The sequence below is a fragment of the Centropristis striata genome, chromosome 9 (genome assembly GCF_030273125.1).
Source record: "Centropristis striata isolate RG_2023a ecotype Rhode Island chromosome 9, C.striata_1.0, whole genome shotgun sequence".
Taxonomy (NCBI): domain Eukaryota; kingdom Metazoa; phylum Chordata; class Actinopteri; order Perciformes; family Serranidae; genus Centropristis; species Centropristis striata.
Genome location: NC_081525.1, coordinates 31,054,328 through 31,069,725, shown reverse-complemented (window position 1 = coordinate 31,069,725; position 15,398 = coordinate 31,054,328). Strand labels below are relative to the sequence as shown.

The window sequence follows — 15,398 nt, the reverse complement described above, 5'->3', positions numbered from 1 at the left end:
ACTCCTTCCACAAAGTTCTCCACCATTCACTAGATCTCCCAGGTCTTGTCCAAAGCCGTCTGGCTCACCTCCGACCAATTGGTGCATCCAAAATGTGATAGAGGTAATTCCAGATCCTTCTCTGTTCACTAATACTATCTGTACATATCCTGTAGAATTCGTAGAAGGACTCCTGTAAGTTTGTTAGAGCTGCAAGAGCAGCTTGAAGGTCCGACGCATGGAAATAATCCCACATGTTTCTTTATTTCCCTGTACTGGAGCATGTATGTGATGTAAAGGCGTACGTGACGTGGGCAGAGTTTTGCGTCTTGACAGTGTAGACAGACACGCTACGGCAGAGCGGATTCAGGTTTTACACTCTGGAGGATGGTTTCAGATTTTTGCATTTTTAAGCCCCAAAAACGGCGTCACCGTCTAAATGAAAGGCACTTCCCATAAAATATTTTGTTGTTTTACCCACAAGCGTTCTCGTGTAAATGGGGCCTGAAGCTAAGGAACGTACTGCTGTGGACAGAGGCAGCAGCAAGCCACCTGAAGTAAAAAACAAAATCAATGAAAGTTCAGGCTATATTTCGTTTATTTACACCAATTTACCTTGCTGTCAGACAGCCCTTTCCGGCAGGGAGCCGAAGTCATTATCTCTATAAAGCCACCAGACTCCACTGACAAAAAAAGTAACTTTACCTTGCAGAACACAGGAGTTACTGCTCTACAGCTGCCTCGATCACTTAGTTTCTTTGTGTTATTGTGTAACTTTTGCTTTTTAAAGGGTTAGTTTGGATTCATCAAAATCACACAATAACACAAAGAAACTAAGTGATTGAGGCAGCAATAAAAACTTCCATGTTCTTCAAGGTAAAATTATAGTTTTTGCCAATGGAGTCATGTGGCATTGAAGAGAGCATAGATAATGGCTTCAGTATCTCCTTCATCTACCTTAACAGGGCTTTCAGTCTTGAGTCAAAATATACAAGAAAACGTCAACTTATGGAACCACATCCAACTAAACCTTTAACCTTCTTTGAGAAAACCTTTTTTCGTTACATTGAGTCTAACTAATTCATCTGTCATCTTGTGCAGCATGTAACAATCTCTCCTCTTTCTCCTCTCTTTCTACCTCCCCGTTTCTCCCCTCAACCTAGTTTGGTTAACTAGAGTGTGAAATCAGTGCCCGGCAGTGTGAGGACGCTGAACGGAAACTGATGCCTCCGTGCAAAGATTTTTTTTTTTTTTTTTTTACATCTGTTTCAATTTAAATCAGAGCCTCATAGAAGGAGAGTTACAGTAATGTGCTTCCTAGCTCTCTTACAAAGGGTGTCAGCAGAAATTCGTCACACTGTGACGCACGCTGACACAAAGTCGCAGCAATGAATCTACAGAAAGAATCCACTCTGCTGTGTTTCATCGCCTCGTGGGCAAAAAGTAACAGCAGGCAGCGCTCAGCCGCCTCGAGGTTCAGCTTCCACTGCAGACATCAACACTTGGACTTTCTGGGTTATATGTGCGACAAACCAGGGCAGCCCTTTATCCAGCACACACACACGCATGCTTCTATATTTGGGTATCACAACACATCAACTACATCTATTTGAAGAATGAACTCAGCCCATAAAATGTGTTTGTGTCTCTGTGCTGTTACTGTATGAGATATCCTTGATGTGGAGCTTGTCATTATTCTCCAAAACTGCTCCTGGCTGTCTAATTTGGTATTCAAAATGCCCTCTTATTATCCCGGAGTTGCAGGGAGAGAAAAAAAAGCGAGTGAGAGAAAGTGAAGGAAAAAAACCTGCCACAGCAAGCTCATTTACATTCTGGTGCTCCCGTGTGTCAGGCCTGTCATACCTACCCATAGCACCTACCACTTTGTGTCTGGTCTTCACAAACAGATCTGCTATTCTCTTTGCTGTCGTGCCTCATTCCAAAACTACCCACTTTGACAAAGTGAATGAAAAAAAGATTCTTGAAATGTGCAGTTGGTCTCCCATGGCAATGATTACCATACACATTGTCTCTAAACTCTCAGAGCAAAGGTGTGACGTCCATCACAGTTTTTTTTTTCTTTTTGCTTACAGTTTTGACACGGTGTTTGCTGGTGTCTGAGTGGTGGCCAAACTTAAACTCAATGCAGCTCTTTTGCTTTCTTCCTCCGTTTCCTTTTCCATGTGTGGCCGTCTTCTCCTTCCATGTACGTGAAGTTTCCACACTAAACCTGCTCTCTGTATCACGTGTGTTTAGATTGGACACGACCCTGATTGACTTCACAGACATGAAGTGTCAGCGCGGGGACCTCAGTTTCATCTTCAACGGCAACGCCATCCCCTCCGAGTCTTTTGTTGTGCTCGACAACGAACAGAAAGTCTACCAGCGGATACACCACGAGGTCTGTGAGACACACGCTGAGACAAAACCGAAACACTCACTTGCAGCCCCTAAAGCCTGCAATGTTCATTACAACCCACATTTAGGGAAAATAATGACTTCATCGTTGATTCCACCTACCAAATATTCTCTCGATTCATGGTTTTGTCTACATAATGTCAGAAAATAGTTAAAATTGCTTCATATTCTTTCAGAGACATATTCAAATATTTGTCCAATTAACAGTTTAAGGCTCAAAAATGTTTAGTTCACTGTCACCTGAGACAAAGAAAAGCAACAAATGCCCACATTTTAGAGGCTATGTTTTGCTTAAAATGACCATTGTTTGAGTGTCAAAATAGTTCAATTTTCCGTAAATCAACCCAATCGTTTAATTTAATTATTCAAAGAACTAGGGCCTGACTGATATGGTTTTTTTGAGATTTTAGAGGAAAAATTTTGATACCAATATAACAGCTGTATACAGTGAATTTTTCTATTGTTCGCAGATATAACCACCAAGTACACAAAAGACTGCATTCTTAAATAAAGAACTTTCTCAGTAGTCCCACAAGTTACTGCCTGTCACTTTTAATTATGTGTTAATACCATAATATCCAAAATACCCAAATGTTGTTTTCTGCATTATATGTTCTGTAACAAGACTACGGTAGGTCAAAAGTTAGTCTTCGGCTGACCGCATTTGGTCAATGCCATTCTGTGGTTTTGTGGGCAATGTGTAACAGGAAGGTTTATAATGTGAATATTTGGATATTTGTCGTTAGTATGCTTTTGTCTCAATAATACAAACAAATAAGAAAACGCTTATAATATATATATATATATATATATATATATATATATATATATATATATATATATAATATATAATATAATAAACCGGGGAAAAATTTACATTTACATTTAGTCATTTAGCAGATGCTTTTATCCAAAGCGGCTCAAAGAAAAAAAGGGAAGGTATAGTGCAATAAGAGCCATTAGTGCAGCATAAGTGCTAGTGAGGATTCTTTAAGGAGTAGAATTGTGGTGTGGTGCTAGGAGAGAAGATGCTCTCTGAAGAGCTGGGTCTTCAGGAGGTTTTTAAAGGTAGAGAGGGACGCCACTGTTCTGGTAGGAACTGGTAGTGTGTTCCACCAGCGGGGAACCAGAAACACAAAGAGTCTGGATTGCCTTGGACCAACGGGGGGCAGAGCCAGGCGCCGTTCATTGGAAGAGCTCAACGGTCGTGAGGTAGCATATGTCTGTATCAGGGCCTTCAAGTAGCTGGGTGCAGTACCGGAGGCAACTTTTTAAGCCAGCATTAGAGATTTGAATTTGATGCGGGCTGCAACAGGAGCTCAATGAGCAGCGGTGTGACATGTGACCTTTCTGGCTGGTTGTAGACCAGGCTCGCCGCCGCGTTCTGGATCATCTGAAGCGGTTCTACTGTTCAGTCTTGCAGGCCCATCAGGAGGGCGTTGCATGCCAAAAGGAACAATATCACTTTTGCACCACTCAGTGCTTGCCCTAATAATTACTTTTAAAATTAAATTAGTCAGGTAAAAGCACTGTCCTTATGAGACCAATGAAAACAAGTTTTAAAAAGGGCGTACACTGCGAACGTAGAAGAGGACAGCAGATGAGCAGCCCCGCCCCCTGAACAAAGTGTGATCAGTCAGTCAGTCACAAGCATAGCCATGGTCAGATAGCATCATATTAGAAAACATATAGTATATTCCCATACAGATAAGAAACTGATATGTGCGCAGTAGGCCAACATTGGTCTTGCTCTAAAAAGAACATACTGATAATTTTGCTTTTCTCACAGCTTCACAGCTTTATCAGTCGTGAGGCTCAAAATATCTGGTTTTAGTGTCGGACTGTATGCACTTTATGCACTTTTCTCATTCTACCCACTTTAAAAACATGCACTAGAGAATGTATGTGGGAATATGGGAGGGTAGAGAGGGGGCTGTCTGTGAATGTCTGTGAATAGCTGGACATGTATGTGTTATTTTGTCTTGTATTATGTTAGAACTCTTTTTTGTTTTTATATCTATTTATTTATTTATTTATTATTTTTTTTAAAGATATTTTTTTGGGCATTTTGTAGCATTTTATTGAGAGAGAGAGATATTGAGAGTGAAAGGGGGAGACAGAGGGGAAGACATGCGGGAAAGGGCTCCAAGCCGGATTCGAACCCGGGCCGCCCGCTTACGAGGACTGGGCCTCTGTGGTACGCGCTCTACCAGGTGTGCCACTGGGAACGCCCCATATCTGTTTATTTTTAATCTATAAGCAGCAAGATGACTGCCATCCAATTTTGTTGTATTTTTGTGCAATGACAATAAAGAATTCTATTCTATTCTATTCTTGTCCTGATTAAAGTATTGCTGCTTTTCACCTCATGCTGAGTGTCCCTGCTTGTTGGTGCCTCTGTAGTTTTCTGACACCGTCCTTTATGTTCAGGAGTCGGAGATGGAGACGGAGGAGGAAGTGGACATTCTGATGAGCAGCGACGTGTACTCGGCCACTCTCTCCACCAAGTCCATCACCTTCTCCAGAGCACAGACCGGCTGGCTGTTCAGAGAGGACAAGACGGTCAGTGTCCATTATTGTTGTTGTTGTGTTGTGGTCGTTCTTATATTCTTATTACCCCCACCAAACATATCAGCTTTTCCAAAGTCAGCTGAGGGTCACAGGGCTTCACCTGGATGTGGAATTTCTGGAATTTTTAGTAGTATGACCCAGACAGAAAGTTGGGAATTTTAACAATTATCTGGGTAAGACAGGAAATGGAAGGTACAGAGACATACAGTATATGAGAATGTATATTGGACAATATGATGCTTTGAAGCTTTTTTCCTCCAAATGAACTCAGACTGTTGACCTCTTTGACCCGAAGAAAATGTACAAACTTAAAAGCCATAAAATATTTGGTCTGGTCTGGGAACTGCTCTGACGGAGAGATATTGATCCATGCAAAGTAAAGTAGTGCAGATAAATGAGGAATACTTGGACATGTCTGGACTGAATGAGACCCTGCTTGCGTTTTTCTATGGTTCTGTGTTGTTACCCTGAGCTGTAAATGGTGTTTCTCTGTGTCTTCTTGTTATCTCACCCTATAAGCCTTTTCTCTTTCAGAATATAACTTGTGTTTCAGATTTACAGTTCTGCTGTTCATTGTTTTCCTGCTCATATTTCCTGCGCTACATCTCCCCCACCAGGCAGGAAAGACAGTAAATAAATCAGTGATAACCGCAAGAAGGAGCCACAGTGATAGGCACAGAGTCAAACAACAACACAGAGGGGGCTATTGCTTTCTGTCCTCTCGCTCTTTTGTCCTTTTTGACATGTGTTTAAAAGGGAAATTGGTGACTCAGCAGGGGGGGGTTCTTATCTAACTCTTTCTTCTGCCTCCAGGAGCGCGTGGGAAACTTTCTGGCAGATTTCTACTCTGTGAACGGCCTGGTGCTGGAGTCCAGGAAGAGACGGGAGCATCTGAGCGAGGAGGACATCTTGAGGAACAAAGCCATCATGGAGAGCCTCAGCAAAGGAGGGAATCTCATCGAGCAGAACTTTGAGGTGAGACGGGCTTCGAATACGGCTGATGGTCACTTGGTTGGATGTTTTATGGCTTCATCACAAACATCCTCTCATAGATCGGTGCTTTTAACTTGATTGTTGATAACACGACATTACATGGGAGCCAATATGACATAACATTAACCTTGATATTTAAAAAAAAAAAAAAAAGACAGAATATTTACTGACTTCCTCAGTGCTGTTTTGTTACTGACAGTTCAGCAGCATAAGGGTATCCAGTGTTTTCAGCCTCTGGCAGTAAATAACAGATCAGGATACTGTAAATTTAAAAACTGACTGACCCTTTTGACTAAAATGTTCCAGGAACTACACCAGGAACTAAAAGCCCCTCTCCTGTATTTCTATTTAAAATTTCACAGGATCTGTAGATCCTTGAAGATTAGGCAAATTATAGCCTAAAAACACAAAACAACACTCTGGTGGGTTCACAAAAGAGGAAATGTTACATATATTTATCACATAAGTTCAGAGTGATTCTCTGCACTATCAGTCACATGAAGCACCACAAATGTCTGAATCATAAAGTACTAACCCTGGAGTAGGAACTAAGGGTTTTACACCTGAAATAATTTAAATGAACTAAATGTAGTCCCTATTTCCTCTTGTGGAAATGCACATTTAGTTTCTGAGTTCCTCAAAAAGTTCCCGTGGTGGAAATATCACCCTGTATGTACCTTTCTGCACTGACAATTACTACTGACTGAGTTCTACAGGTTTGTACAGTTGATCTACATATCCCCTCCGGTTTATTTGCTCACAGGTTCTCATTCAGTAATCAAGCTGTATCAACACAACCTGGTTAAACAGGTCAATAAATAAATAATGATGTGCAGCTGGACGCTTAGAGCAAAGATGCACATTAAAATGGAATTTGTGACTCACTGCGGGGAACTTCATAGTAAACATAAGAACCATTTGGAGCTTTGCTCTGTCGATAAACTTCCTGTTTACTTACACCTGCAGCGTAACCACCAGTCCAGTCCTGAAACTGTCCTGTCCCGCTGGAACCTTGGGGTAGGACACAAGCTTCAGACAAAATAAACCTCACAGTTCTCCCTACTGTGTCTGTGCAAAGATAAACACTGTCGAAACAGCATGGACTTCCTGCCAGACTCTGGTCAATCAGCTTTTGCATGGTTTATTGAAACATTCCTGTCCAACTCCCAGCAGTTGTTTCTTTGATGTTTTATTTGTTTCGGACATGAAAACGGAATGAAAAGCTGCCCCCTGATCACTGAGAGGTCCACCCTCACTCCTCATCCACTATGCATGGACTTGAGTCCCAGCACTGCCACCTAGTGGTGAGAGTAACAAAGCTGCACCTTCACACTCACAGGGATGAGTCTCTCACCCTCCATCCCCTCACTCTAGTATGTTCCAGAGTTTGCTTAGCAAGCCCTTGTCTAAACACTGACAATGGAGCCCGTCACACAGTGGAGTCAAAGCCTCTCAACACTCAATGGATGCCTTTTAACTGCTCTGTTGTGTTTTTGTCAACTCCCTGTTGTTCTGTGCTGGGCTTTGTCTCATCACAGTGTCCTCTGTTGTCTGTCTATTTATACTCTTTTGAATCAGTGCCCACTAAAGTGAAAAAGCAGTGTTTTTGTGGGTCTTTGTGTCGATGTGGAAACAGTTTCTCCTTCAACTCCAGCGGAAAATGATCCGTGGAAAGTGGGCGAGAGGAAAATAAGCAGCTGCTGCAACGTAGACTTGTTTACCACGACGGAGGAGATCGGGTTAGCTCTGCGCCGGTGGACACAGGGAAGGGTGGGGGGCTTTTGAACAGGGCTCGACACTATTGATCACATGGATGAAGGCTAAAACCCCCGGTGCCATGGAATGATGGAATGATGGAGGGGTGGGACTGGCATACCAGCAGATCAGAGCCTGGGCCGGCTGTGTGTACTCTGTCCTCGTCACAACAACACGGCAGAGCTGATACACGCACTGTGAGAGCGAACACTTAGCGAGGCCGCAGCCCATCACGAAACACCAAAACATTCATGTGATGACTGCATAGCAGCGTAAGTGGGAACCAAGGAGAACCAAGATACCGTCTCCATTCGTATTCACAGTACACACGGCCGACTCTTGGCACAGGCAGGTGTCTCGTCATCCACAACAATTTTCCACATTATTCTGCCCTACTTGCCTTATTTAACCACGGCTTACAAAAGCGAGGTCAGCTGCTTTGATTCAGTGTGAAGGTTGGCAAGAACAGCAAGTTCATTTTAGAAGAAACAGGATGGAGTTCAGTTCTAATTCAGGGTCAGCACAAGCAGTTAGTTCAACCTTAAAATAAACTTAGAGTTCTCCTTCAGAGTGAGAGTTTATTTAAGAAGGCCAAGGTGAGATAATTTTCCTCAGGAAGCTTCTTCTGCTCAATGTGCAGGGCTCCTACAGGTGCTGGAAATCCCTGAAGACACTTCTAATGTGGTGTTTTACAGGTTTGGTTTTGAATAAAGTGCTTAAAATGTTGCTTCTATAGGATGCCAGGTCACCTACAAGTAGGGCTGGGCGATATAGACCAAAAGTCATATCCCGATATATTTAGGCTGAAAATCAATATACGATATATATCCCGATATTTTTATTGCAAAGTGAGAGCAAATGTTCAGTCAAAGTCAAAGCTAAACATGACATGTCATAAGTAGTTTTATTGAGACCATTTGTTTAAGTGAACATAAATACTGTATAACAACAGGAGTACCTTTTTTTTAAATATATTTTTTTTTTAATCAAAGCGCCATAAAGTGCACATTTAAATAAAACAATATCTTAAAAAAAGCTGCAGCTTGCCTGGAGCAAGGATCACAGTGCAAATTTGAACTATAACAATATATATTCGATGTGGTCTAATTCCATATCACATTTAAAAATATATCGATATATCTTTTATGTTGATATATTGCCCAGCCCTACCTACAAACAGGTGAAACATTTAGAACATTAAACTTTGTGTTCTCTTTTAATTTGTATCATCTGTAAAAAGACTGTTCTGGACTAAATACATTCTTACACTAATAGGATTTTGTTGGCCACACCATTAGTTGATTTTTACTCTGAAGTAATATGTCATTTCCCACAGCTGTAAGGTGCTGAAATGTTTGAAAATGTACCTTTAAGACAACCAGAAGCAACTGGTCAGCAGACCTGAATGACCTTGATGGGAGGTGGAGTTGTAAAAGTTCAGATAAACAGGTTGGAGTTCGCCCATTTAATGATTTGTAGGCAAACAATGAAATCTTAAAATCAATCCTAAAACTTACAGGGAGCCAGTAAATGGAGGCCAGCAGAGGGGAAAGTGCTGCAGATGAAAAGAAAGTATAAACCTTTCAAAATGACTAAATGATAAAAAAGGATTGACCTTAGATAAGAGCCACAGCTGTAAAACGGTAGTGAACACTCCCACGAAATACATACAGAAACGGCTCATCCTCAGTGTTTTAGGTTCCTACGTTTATAAGATTCTTGTGCTGTAACTTAATATATTAAATATTTTTTTACTGTATTTTTAGTAATTTAATGCTGTGGGTGTAAAAAGGATTAAGAGCAGAAACATTGCTTTTCAGGAAGTGAGGACGAAACTAGATTAAATGACTTTCTGTGAATAGTTTCACGTCTCAGGTAACAGATGGTTAGTGGTTCACTAAATTACAGTCATTCATTTGTCTTTGTGTGTGAGGCTGAAAAGGCCAAACAAAGGTTACTGTGTGTTTAGTGATGCGTCGGCGCCCTCTAGTGGCCGGTACTGTGAACGTCATCGATCTGTGGGAATACATCAAGACAGACTGATTAAATACAATTTTTAAAACAACTATAATAATTCCACTTAGTTCTTAACTCAGGTCTTTATGTGACTTTTGTCATATTTGCTGTTGAGCAGAAATAGTCATCTACTAGGTTTCAATAACACCTGTGTTAAACTTGAACTATTCTCAGTAAATTAAGGAATTATTTAGAGTAGTTTAGTTGACAGAATTCAAATACAGTAGTACAAATGTATAAGGCATCATGTTTTTATTTCCATCCTTGCCACAAAAAAATGGAGACAGCTGAACACGACATGCCACATCCCAACACAACAGCTTTTAAATATGACAATAAAAAGTCAAGAAATCCGAATGATATTGGTATGCTTGTGGGTTGTGCAAGAAGCTTATTTCACTTTGTAGCACCAGAATATATAAAAGGAACATTATTCTGTTTCATGATGCTTGTCTGACATCATCTTGTGGATTTGAACTATTGTTTTTAATGTTGTGTTTTTTTAATATGTAGTCGTTTTCTTCTTAACACATTGTTTTTGTTTTCTCTCTTTAGCCGACGAGGAGGCAATCTCTAACTGCCCCTTCACCCAACACTATATCCTGGGAGGAATACATTACTGCTGACAACGGAAAGTAGGTTTTATAGAGGAAACCAGAACATTCAAAGACACATTTTATGTGACTGCAGGAACTACATTTCTGACCACTATTTTAGTTTCCCCCTCTTTTTGTCGTGTGTGTGTGTCCGGTCTTGAATGTGGACCAGCATTGAGAAAGAGTAGTCTTGTGCACTAGGTGTTTTCAGCTCTATCCGGTGCGGGTGGGTGGGTTTATGGGTGTGGTGTGGGGTAGGTGGGGGTTATGGAAGGGTAGTTTGGGTGGGGGGGTGGGGTGGTATGGGTGGGTCTGTATAACCAATTATTAGTATTGAGGGAAGCATTGAATGTAATAAGACAGATGAAATTCTAGTAACTTTGATTTTGATTAAATACTATGAAACTCTGATATTGATGAAATTCTGAAATTGCTATTTTTTTATTTTTGTTGTTTTGATGTACTTCCAGACACCTAACTATGACGAACCACAGAAATTAATAAAATTAGATTCTAAAAAAAGAGAAGAAATTTTTCATCACTTTTTTTTAACATTTGAAAGAGTGAAAGATTTCTGCATAATAAAAAGCTGTGCGCTCTTCTTCTTGAGATTACATTGTGACAGGTTGTCGTTTCTCTCTCCACTCAGAGCTCCTCATCTGGGAAGAGAGCTGGTCTGCAAAGAGAGCAAGAAAAACTTCAAAGCCACGATAGCCATGAGTCAAGACTTCCCTCTGGGCATCGAATCGTGAGTCTCTTCTTTCTCTCGGCATTCAGACTGTTGTTAAGAAGCATGCAGCCAAAAAATCTGTGTGATTGATGATAAAAAGTGAAATTACTAATTGGTGCAAATGACAGGAAAAGTTTTAGTTTAAATTTATTATTTTCTTAACATTTAACACTGGTTTCACTTTTGTCTTTCGTTCTTAAAAAGCTTAGAGTTCATATTTTTATTTTCTAATTTCTGAATGGTTATTAGCAAAATTTACCAGTTCTGTCCTGTGGAGCCTAAATGCTATGTGCTATACATAGCATATTGTTAGTTAAAGCTTGGGTAGGCTGTTTTATTTGGTGTCATTTGGAACAATTTTCATAATAACCTGCCAGTTTCTTGTAAATCAAGTGGTCTGAGAGAAAGCTACACTTTTTTACCTCCTCTTGAATCCATTTTCAGGCTTATGAACATTTCTAGAATTTATTTTTAGAAAAACCCCGAACTTTGGCTGTTCTAAAAATGTCCCTTCAGATGGGGAAAGTTTGATTCAAAGTTGCTATTCCAGCACTAGCAATAACTGCCAACACTGCTAAACAACCCTAACAAAAAGGGGGATGGATTTACTTCAACTTATTTACTAGTCTGATAATAATTGCAATAAAACATGCATCAATATTAGCAAAGCGGTTCAAAGATGGAGAGAAAATTTGCCTTTTTCCCAGAAAATCACTTACCCCAGCTTTAATACTGTTGTACTGATTATTGAAATAAACAATTATAAACAAATACCTGCATGTGGCAAAATCTAAGAATGTAAAGAATCATTTTTACTTATAATTTGTATTAATTTTAGCTATATGTTTTTTTGTTGCTAGTGACGTGTAACCGTTTGTTTTTGTTCTCTGCCAGGTTACTGAATGTCCTCGAGGTGATCGCACCCTTCAAGCACTTTAATAAACTCAGGGAGTTTGTTCAGATGAAGCTCCCCCCTGGCTTTCCTGTCAAACTAGGTAAGTCGATGTTATTTAATTTCTCCAACTCATTTAATATATGGAGAGAAATGAAAGCATGCCTGTAAGATTTCCAAAGACCCAATCAGTAATTTCTGCTCGTCTCCCTGCAGACATCCCTGTCTTTCCTACGATCACAGCCACTGTGACCTTTCAGGAGTTTCGCTACGATGAGTTTGATCAGTCCATTTTTACCATTCCCAACGACTATAAAGAAGACCCAAGCCGCTTCCCTGACCTTTAACCTCTCAAGCCGGAAACAAACATACAACATTATGCTACAAAACATACTTTTTGAATTACAAACTGAAAAATGGAGAGAAGAGAACAGCAGATTTCCATCGTCCATCCCAACCCTGAACACAAACTGCAACAAGACGACCACAGTTTGACACACAGGACTTTAAACGGCGTCATCAAAGCTGGTGGAGGCCCACTGTGGCAGAGAGGTCCACGTCTCCTCTCGTGAAGTGTTTTGAAGCTCAGTGTTGCAGGTTTTTACTCTCACCTTCAGATCTGGTTTAATTGATCAGCCGAGGCAAGAAGTGTAACTAACTCTGTCTCGTCAGTGAGAGGGCATTGAAGTTTAAAAGAGTGTCAGCAGAGCGGGTGAGTTTTACTGTATTTGGGGTATAAGTAGAAGACAGACGACCAGTTCAGTTGATGCTATGTATTTAAGTATGTAAGTAATGTTTATAAAGGGAATGTGTTTAACTGACCTGTAGTACAGCACTGATATTACTGTGTGAGATGTTGAGGAGGAATTTCACAAAAAATACATTTTAACTTTTTTTCTGCCTGAGCAGACTTTTTAAGATTTGTGATAGTAGATCTGAGATCAATGAGACCTAAAATTGTATCGAATCTAATGCACACCTGTTGTACAGGTGAATGATGAGTGAGAATAAGAACTTTACACTCTCCCCCTTCTTCTAAAGTGTTCATATTCACAACACTGAAAATCAGTTTGGAAAATGCTGTCTAATGGCATCTATCGATTTTTGCAGAATTTTGTAAAGGGAGAGTTTGGATTTTTTTTTCAAGTGGAGTTGAATGAGGTACTTGAGTTCAGTGTGCTCCCTGTTTGGAGTAGTAGTCAGGACATGGAAGTTATGCATGATACTGCTGTGGACAGAGCAGCAGCCACTTAAAAATATCAATATCAGTTTATTTAGAATATTTTCAATGCTAGTAGCTACTCTCAAAGCCACCAGACTAATTTGATAAAAACAGTGATTTTACCTGGCAGAACTCGGGAGTAGTTGCCTTGATTGTTACGTTTGTTGTGTGACTTTGGTGGACCCTTTAAAACAAAAAAAGTCAAACAATCACACAAACTAGCTAACCAATCGAGGCAGCGGTGCCCCACCTGTGTTCTCTGAGATAAAAGGACATTTTTTGTCAAAAGAATCTGGTTGCTTTGATTAGAGCAAAAATGGATATAAGCTTCAGTCCTCTGTCAGAAAGATATATATCTTATATCTTAATCTATCTTAATATAGATTGCATTTAAATTGCTGCACCTGTCCAAAGCAGTACATTACTTGGCTTCTGCCCGGTTCTCCTGCCTGCTTCTCCAAACAAATCTAAAGTAGATAATACACTGACTTTGGATAAGTATCTCATACAAATCCACTTCAAAACACCTGAACTATCCCTTTTAAATTGTATGTAAGTGTGTGTGTGTGTTTGTAACATTGATTTTAATGGGCATGGAGTAGCATCACTGAACTTTAGGCACTATTTAGAACCACTACAGCCCTCTATGTTCAGTTGAGTTCATAAACACTGATTTTTGTGATACTCAACTTTTATTCCTGCTTTTGAATTATTATAGTTTCTTCGAGACAACGCTAGAAATGCTGCAGTTTTTATGGTACCACAAAGTTTTTTCGTTTAGTTTATTGGGAGTGGCAGCGTGTGTAAGTAATGATGTAATGATGTACCTTTGTAAAGTATGTAACAAACTGTACAATCGTGCTAAAAGAGAAGAACTGGGGACTGGAGAGTGAGTAGATATTAGGGAATGAAAGACTGATGACAACATTCATGCCATTTTTACACCATAACAAGAACCAGGCTTTCCCCTGCACAGTATGTAAATACATGTTTTATGAGCTTTTGTCTTTTATGTTCTCTTTCTTATTCTTTGTGCTGACGAGTTAAAGATGTCCTCTACGAGAGGAAGAGTTGTGGATTTTTTTTTTTTATGTAGCGTCACAAGTTAAATGAGAGTTTGTTGATTTGTAACATGGTGGCAGTTGCTATTTTTGTACATAATTGTCATGTTTTAAAGGACAAATGAATCTCTTAATTCTTCTGTCATTATTTCCCTTTCGGCTATATCTGATAAACCTTTTGAACCTCCTCCACGTGTTGAACAAACAATCATCTCCACAGGGTGAAAAGCACAAAGCACCGAGCTCCAGGTGTTGACTGGAGGAAGTTAAACTCTTATGAGTGCTTATAGATGCTGCTATGGTTTATGAGCTCTTAATAATGTCAACAGGTATTATGCTCATGTTTGTTTGCTGACTCGCCTGCTCCTGGAGTTTAAAATGAGAGTGTAATACACAGAGGTGGCGGCTCAAATTGTGAGCTTCTACACACGCTTTTTTATATCCATCTTCAGTATCAGAACAACCAAATAGGGTACAGTACATTTAATATTTCATATTGCATTCCTCCATACAGGCAAGTGCAGCTAACATTATTGTAAGTGTGCCTCCTCACTGACGTAACGCTTTACATTTTATTTCAAGCTCCTTCCTGTTTTAAGCTGCTTGAATTGTCCATGTTTTAAGGAGGAAATTCATCATTCGTCATCATGTCCATTGTACAGCAAAAACTGTTGTATAAGTCTGCGACACTATTTTCATATAAAATGTACTAAAATAAAAATTCCACATATCTAAGAGTGGCCTCCCATGTTTTTTTACACCCATAATGTGTTACTGATTGAAACCTTTCAATTGGTGAGAAGAGATGACAGAGAAATATTTTCATCAACAATGTCAATATACACTTTCATTAAACATGTCATAGTATATAGTCTGTTATCAAATTTCCATAAAAACAGCAAGTATAGTTTGTCAAAATTTGATAAAAATGTCATAGAATTGTATGTAATCTTAAAAAACGTCATAGTATAGTATGTTGTTAAAATATCACAAATGTTATTGCATAGTATGTCGTCAAAATTTCATTAAAAGCGCCATAGTATAGACCAATTTACTGTTTACCTACAATGACATTTTGTTCTGATATTTAGTGTAAATAGCTCAAAAATACACAATAGCTATAGACAAGCACATATGCAACTAATAACATTATGGGATGTGCAAA

At 39.6% G+C, this 15,398-nt stretch overlaps 1 protein-coding gene across 1 annotated transcript in view; it reads left to right on the top strand.

Annotated features, from left to right (window-relative positions):
* LOC131977690 (ankyrin repeat domain-containing protein 13C) overlaps nucleotides 1-14,966 on the top strand; it is a 40,309-nt gene extending 25,343 nt beyond the window's left edge. The window contains exons 7-13 of the mRNA XM_059341111.1: nucleotides 2,236-2,380; nucleotides 4,828-4,959; nucleotides 5,782-5,943; nucleotides 10,288-10,367; nucleotides 10,978-11,076; nucleotides 11,953-12,053; nucleotides 12,167-14,966. Coding sequence (XP_059197094.1) covers nucleotides 2,236-2,380; nucleotides 4,828-4,959; nucleotides 5,782-5,943; nucleotides 10,288-10,367; nucleotides 10,978-11,076; nucleotides 11,953-12,053; nucleotides 12,167-12,297 — 850 coding nt within the window. The 3' untranslated portion in view covers nucleotides 12,298-14,966. The remainder of the gene's footprint in view (nucleotides 1-2,235; nucleotides 2,381-4,827; nucleotides 4,960-5,781; nucleotides 5,944-10,287; nucleotides 10,368-10,977; nucleotides 11,077-11,952; nucleotides 12,054-12,166) is intronic.
* The last annotated feature ends 432 nt before the right edge of the window (nucleotides 14,967-15,398 follow it).